Genomic DNA, 7,578 nt, shown 5'->3' with positions numbered 1-7,578 from the left:
AATGAGCAACAATATATAAGTGCAAATGACAAGTCTCGGTTAGCCTAACGCAGTACACGTAGCAAGGTGTGTGTGTGTATATATATATATATATATATATATATACACAAACAAAGAAAAACAAGTAGAATAGAAAGCTAGAGTTTTTTTTTTTTTTTTTTTTTTAAAAAAAAAAAAAAAAAAAAAAAAAAAAAAAGGCGTAGTACTTCAGCTTGTTGCAGATTGTTCCATTCCTCCTTATGCTGTGATGTTTCAAAAGGTTTGCTAAATCTAGTGATTAAAACCCTTTTAGGGGTTCAGGCACAATAGGAAATCCTAATGTTTTGTCAATTATTATTTTTTCTGCTCTAAAAGTGTCTGGAGTCAGAGACCATAGACATGTAGATCTCAAACTTGGTGGAATATGTTGGACACTAGGTGGCGCTATACATTTGTACATTTGCGTTTTAGTTCATAATTCTGGAATCATAAGGGCAAATCCCCCCCCCCAGCTGAATCCTTGAAGCAAACCCTACAAGAATGCATACGTTCCATTCGATTTTTAAGCCATTTTAAATTTTATGAAAACATCTCCTTGGCCATTAGTTTTTTCACACATCATGACAAAAAGTTGTCAAAGAATTTTGATCTAATAAAGTGTTGTTCAGATGTAAGCCGATATGTTCCCCATTTTTACTAATTTACCAAAATCTGCTCCAAGCAGTGTTCAAACTTAACTTATTTAGCCTAACTTATGATTTATCAGTTATTAGTGTTTGACAGATATGTCAGTAACTGGTTTAAGGCAGGCATATAATGAATTCATAATTTCATATCATGATAACTATTTACAGGTTATACAGTATAAAAACAAGCAAACTTCAGTGTGTCCTCTACTAGTTTAACTTTTTCAAATAACAAAAAGAGCCTAAAACGTAATGCACAATAAAATGTAAACGTAATGTTTCAAACAGAACATGTTTGACAGAAATGCAAAAGATAATGTAAAAACTCAGTCAGATTCAATACAGACCTAAACAGTATTTTAAATGGATTTGACAATGTAATCAATCAAGAATACAGTGTATATTGAGAAACAGACAGGATATTATTTTTTTATTCTGTTGGTTTACTGAATGTATGTGTGTTTCATTGTTTACTTAAGCTATTTCCACATATATCTACTTTTCTATCTAGATAAATACAAGAATAAGATAAATGAACATGTTTCATGCTTAATGAGAGTGCATGATGAAATGCTCTTCACTGATCATTATAAATCTATTAGTTTTATAGCTACTCAAACCACAGCAGACTGACTGCACTGTTCATGAATAAACAAATGAATACACACACACACACACACACACACACACAGAGGACATTTTCAACCAATATCTAGCTATATATCTCTTTTTTAATTAACTTTCCTCCGTTTTTGTTCAGTAGGCTAAACGCCTGCATGGTGGGTGGGTGGGGAGCAGGGGGCGCTCTATATCCTCACTACAATTTTATTTATTTATTTGTTTATTTATTTATTAATAACTCACCTACAACCTTTACACTTGGTACATTCGCACACTCGCATTATACATGACATACAACAAAGTAACAAAATGTACTACCAGTGTTTAGGACAAGAACCAGAGTACTTGCATATTATTGTTCTTTTGTTGGTTTTGATAGCTCCTATAGTATTGTATATTATTTATTTACTTATTTTTAGATTTGACAATCTGATCCTAAAGAAATTGGAAATGTTTCTGGATATTATTATGTTTTAGTGATATGACACTACTACTTCCTTCAGGAAACAATGCATTTTATGTTAATAATAATACAAGCAGTCATTTAAAATTCAACATCAATTATGAATAATGTCAGTATTGCTGAATTAGGAGTCTGTAACTAAATGAACACACACACACACACACACACACACACACACACACACACACATCAGGCATCCTTGTCCGATATTAATTAATTGGTAAATAAATTGTCCTTCAGGTTTAACCTTCAGCAAAAAAGTCATGTGTACCTAATTAAAAAAAAGGAAATTGGAAAGTGCTCCTCTTCTTTCTTCCTCTTCCTCTTCTTCTGCCCTAAATTGGTGCAAGAGACCGTAAATCATGGAGACCACACTTGTCAGGATGGTCCCATATGTCCCAAAGAAAGTGTATACTTTGAAAATGTATTTGCCAGACTATATTGCTGTCCATTTAAAATAAAGATGCACTTTTACAGTATTTTACAATGTCTCTTTTAAGATAATATATAGTACAATATCTCATAAAGATGCACATACCTGTATTTAGTGTTGTGGTATGAATAATGTTTTAATCTTTCATTTTTAACCTGACACCAGCTCAGAGCCCTAGAATTATTTGATTTCTTTACTTTTTCAAACATGTCTTCAGAAATACGGCAATTTATTCTGTGTAGCATTCTTCCACTGCAGCATTACTTAAAACACAAAAGCTTTGTATCCGTTTAAGCTGATAACACATTTCTTAAAGTGTTTGCTTGGTTGAAGTTTCAGTTCAACAACACATTGCACTTTAAAGTTTAGTATATGCCACACATACAGTGGCCTTTAGTTATTATAGAAATAAATTGAAGGGCCTTAAAATTGAGCTGCAAAATGATCAATTCACACTCATTTGAAACTGACCCGCAACATGCAATTCATCTTTGCTGCCCTTCATTTAAAAAGTGGTGTCCTTCACACATTATAAATAGATTTAAATTAAAAATGACCTGTAATAACTTTGAATTAGACAAAAATGTGACTCGTTGTAATGAGCATCCTGTTCATATCTACCATCCGCCTTAAATGCTGATACAGCACTGTTTCCAAATGTTTGATGTTGGCAGTCTCATTTTGAATTGCAGATTATTATAAGAAGACATTGAGAACATCCTCAGCAGGAAGGACAGACACATCCCTGCTTTGACCTTGAGAGCTGCGGTCTGATGCTGTGTGTGTGTTTGAGCTGAGGTCAGATCGATCAATCATGCCTGCATGTGCTTCTGGGAAAGGCTTCCTCCACCATTTTTATTAGATTTTCCATCTAGATCATTTTTAATAGTACACCTTCATAAAGCACTAATTGCTTTGTTGGCATCATATCTTGGAACATTCAATCAAATGCTTATTACAGCCTCTATCCTGATAATATATTTAGTTGTTAGACACGTTTTGGCCAGGTCTTTCTCAGAAAAGAGATTTTAATCTCCCGAGACTAGCCTGGTAAAATAAGAGTACAATAATAATAACAGAGTCCAGCTGCTTTTAGATCAATGCTGTGGGGGTTGTCTGTAAGGTCAGCTCTCAGGGGCCATTTAATGAACTGTATTCTGTGTAATGACCTTCCTTTCTTCTCTTCTTGTGTTGGGGGGCCATTTGAGAGTTTGACAGTATGACACGTTATGTAGATATTTCAAACTAAACTTTATTTGAAAATATCTTAGTCATCATGTATGTGGGTTTTAAATTCATTGGTTTTTGTGTCCTACCAAGGGGGGAGCTAAAGGCAAAGACATGGAGCTAATATGGAAGCTGCTTGACCTTTATGACCCCTTTTTTTCCCTCTGGCTCTATGGCTCATGCGCAGTGCATGAGGATTTAATGTTTGGCCTAGTTTCTTAATAAAATAGCATTTGGTACTGTGATGATAATAAACTTATAAAATGCATCGCTCTTGAAGGATCACATGAGAACTCACTTCAGAAAAACTGAAACTCATGAGTCAGTGACAAATAAACGGTGCAGTTCGACACTGGCTAAGTTAAGATTTCTTTTATTGCTCCACTCAGACTCCCTTTAAAAACACAGCACAAATGTAGTCACTCATGTCTCAGCGAAGAAACTAAAATCAACCAGATAAAGGTGGTAATACTGCGGGGGGAAAAAGAGAAACATACATAAAATACAAAACTATACATGTAAATTACAGCCTTTTCAGTTTCACAAAACCAGTATTTATCCACTGAGAAAGCCACGACGTGAAATGCTTGATCAACTCCACTGATGTTATCTATTTGACACAGTGTTTATTAAAGGCCTTGACAACACATAAATGACCAACTGAGAATATCATTTAACTTTCCTATGGGAAATAATTCGTTCAACATATCCAGGCATATTCAGTTTTCAGACCTTTAATCACCTGTTATTACAGTAATTTATAAAAACAAACATCTGGTACAACAAAGGCTGGTGAAAATAACTTCTACATTTCCTTTATTTGGTTGTTTTTTAAAGAAGCACTATGTAACTTTTGGCGCTCTAGCGGTTAATAAACAGAACTGCACACATCCCGCGGAAGAACATTCCAACCGGAGCTACTTCTCTAAGTTTATGTCTATGGCGATTCACGCAGGTATGTGTTACTCCGCAGCGGTGACGACCCGACCAGGCTACAATAGTCCACATATAAGTAGCCTACTTATTATAAGTGTACCGTAGTGATTCGGAATAAGACAAAAACGCGGTTTGGAAGATGAATTCATGATGTACTCGCTCATTATATACATTTGGCCAATTTTGAGCACAGAAAAAGTTACATAGTGCTGCTTTAATGCTCAAAAAATGCTTAGAGAAACTATTTACTACTAGAGAAAAAGTACAAGAAATAAGAGGGAGATGCAAGAAACAGTCATGTTATCCATGTTCAAGCCAATTCAGTAGTAATGCACTGAACACTTCTATGACGAGCCATGAAACAAACAAGACTATTACTGCACTTTAAAACACATCCATCAAAATATGATGCAGTGCAGTGCTAAAAAGATTCTGGAAAATGTGTATCTGTTTCAGTGTTTCCATCACTAGATAGTAAAAGGAGCCAGCTCCCATCATTTTACAAATATGCTATCAAAGAAACCAAACTTGGGAAATGTATACACTGAATCTTAATTACTGCCATAAAACTAAGTAAAATGTCTCATATCGCTAGGCTATGGGGCTGGTAAGGATTTACTGGCAAAACACTTAACCAGTGCAGTACTTGTATTCCACGCATCTTCATATCTCCAACAAAAAAAAGGCTTCATTTGGATGTTCTCAAAGCTGACGGGGTTGCATTAATGCATTGTTGTAGTGCATACATTGTAACGTTATCCAAAGAATATGCTTGGTCACATACAGACAGACTCAACGTAAGAAGTCGACTTGATAAGGAATACAAAAGCTATGCCATTAGCAAACTGAACATTGAGCATCTTTTATTGGTCAAAGGGCACAAAGCCAGTCAGAAGACGTTAAAAAATTATGAATGTGCATTCTCTGTGCAGTAGCTCTAGATGGCAGAAGTATCCTGTACCTTTTGAACATATCAGAGCATGAAAAAGATTCATTCACAATAGTTTATAAGAAGCACAGCCCATAAAAATGATCATTGCTGGGGACGTCAATCAAAGTCCTATCCAGGTCAATACACATTAGAATGAAGGCCAAAACTAACATGGCTATTTCCCAACATTTAAAGCCATTGAAATGCTAAACAATATTACCGAATACATACAAACCTGAAATTACACCCATGGGAAATTTGCTATAATGGTTTTCAAAATCTGAGCAAACAAGCAGAAAGGGGGTAATAGTCCTGCTAACTAGTTCGATTCATCATTTCATCATTGCTAAAACCCCATTCCTGTTATTCAAGTGGTTTAAAATCAACTCAGAAGCAATGGCAGATCTTTAATAATCCATTTTATAAAAGAACAGAAAAAAATCTTGGATTTAGAATGGTAAAAGGTAAAATTCATAATGAAGGTAAATCTCTTTCACACACAGAATTCATGACTGATTCATTGCAAAGCTTGCACGATGCTACACTGAAGTTAATTTCCTTCAGGGAGAAATTTGAATTCTTTACATTCGCAACATACACTTTAAGGCCTGATTTACTAAAGTCTTTCACTAGCCCAGTGAAGTCTTCAGCAAATGCAAAAATCAGCAGCATAGCCGGCGACTAGTCACCGTATGGGATAATTTTTGCACGTGCCAAGAACTGTAGCGTCGCACTTTAGTAAATCTAGCCCTTGATAGGATAAATATTGTAATTAGATGATCCAGATTTAGTAATCAGCTGATACAAAACAAAGCCTAGGTTGTGTCAGTTTCACAATGACGAAATTCAGAATTTACTCAGTCATAATAGATTTCGAAAATAAGTGGAATGATACATAACAGTACATGAATGTTCCCTTACTGCTCCTTCGGATTCCTTTTTTGTTCCATCTGAGGGGTCTGCGGAGACACAAATGCACCTATAAAACGTGAGATCTCGCTGGCAAAACTTCAAGTTTGTTTTAATGTCTTATCCACGTAGAAAGGGAATGAATATATTATTAAAACAGGGCTCTTAAGAACAGGGAAATAAAAAGTGCTTCTATGCATTGCAGAACCAGCGCACATACACAGCTCGAACGGTGGATTTCAACTCGTGTACGACGACAGCAGTACAATGGCAGTAGTTGGAATGATCCGAGATCTAGCGCACACTGATTCATTATGGTTAGCCAACAACTTACAGGAACAGGTTGGACAAACGAACGAAGAGAAAATAACATCTAAACAACAAAACGAGTCTCAGTCTCAGACAGTCCTCGTGCCCGGTGCTGTGTGGCATCCCCGTGTGTCCCGGAGCATGCGACGCCCCAGCCGGTCCTCTAGAGGGGAGGAGGGGGTATATGTGGGCCAAGCGATCAGACGTGCAGGATCTCCATACTGTAGTCCTCTGTCTCTGTATACTGGGAAGAGTTTGTGTCCGACTGCGCCGGCCCGAGCGCCTCTTTATTCTCCAAGTTGGGCTCCAGAAGAGAGGGCTTATCAAAAACATTCTTTTTACAGGTCTCTGGGCGGTTCTGCACATATATTACTCTGTTGTAGGCCTTGAGTCTCTTCCACAACTGGATGTAGACCTTGCATTGCACGTACATGAACACCAGTCCGCCAGTGAAGCCTATAGCCACCACCACCAGTTTGGTCCAAAAAGGCCATTCCAGTATCCCTGCATGAGAAACGAAAAGGAGAAAGTACACTGCTGTAAGTATGTCACACACATTAGAAGTGCTTATTTCACATTGTAACGTGAGCATCAGTTTACAGTCCAGGATCAAACATAGGGGTCAACGACAAACCTAATGTTCGTGGTAACAAAAAGGAAAAGTCTTTTGATTAAAAAAAAAACATGTTCCAAGTTCTTACAAATGGGCTCTTTGTATGCATGCTGGTTTCATATGATTTTGAAAAACTTCATATTTTCAAGAAACGTTTCAATTTAATGACTAAAAATGTCATGTGGTGTAACTGCCAGGTAAAAACTAAAAACTGAAATTTTCCTTACAATTAATAATATACATTTGAATAAACAAATGTAAAAATAAAATAACAAATATAAAACAAATGAACAAAAATGATCAAATTAAAGTTATGAGATTAATCGTTTTGACAGCGCTATATATACATATGTATGTAACTTTTTAGTTTTAGTTTTTGGGGAGCCAAACTACATGATATAAAAACCTTGCTCATCATAAAAAGATTGTATAACCTACATTTTTTTTTTTTTTTTTTTCCAACCTTTTTTT

The 7,578-nt window shown here is 35.9% G+C and overlaps 1 protein-coding gene across 8 annotated transcripts in view; it reads right to left on the bottom strand.

The window, feature by feature from the left end:
* Window positions 1-5,670: 5,670 nt before the first annotated feature.
* Window positions 5,671-7,578, bottom strand: part of marchf8 (membrane-associated ring finger (C3HC4) 8) — a 107,981-nt gene continuing 106,073 nt past the window's right edge. For all 8 annotated transcript variants that reach the window (XM_016488425.1, XM_016488424.1, XM_016488427.1 and 5 more), the window contains one exon: window positions 5,671-6,998. In XM_016488425.1, the coding sequence (XP_016343911.1) occupies window positions 6,694-6,998 (305 nt within the window). In that variant the 3' untranslated portion in view covers window positions 5,671-6,693. The remainder of the gene's footprint in view (window positions 6,999-7,578) is intronic.

This window comes from Sinocyclocheilus anshuiensis, unplaced genomic scaffold (genome assembly GCF_001515605.1).
Source record: "Sinocyclocheilus anshuiensis isolate Anshui unplaced genomic scaffold, SAMN03320099.WGS_v1.1 scaffold1581, whole genome shotgun sequence".
Taxonomy (NCBI): Eukaryota; Metazoa; Chordata; class Actinopteri; order Cypriniformes; family Cyprinidae; genus Sinocyclocheilus; species Sinocyclocheilus anshuiensis.
The sequence above is the reverse complement of the archived record's forward strand: the minus strand, read 5'-3'. Positions and strand labels throughout refer to the sequence as shown.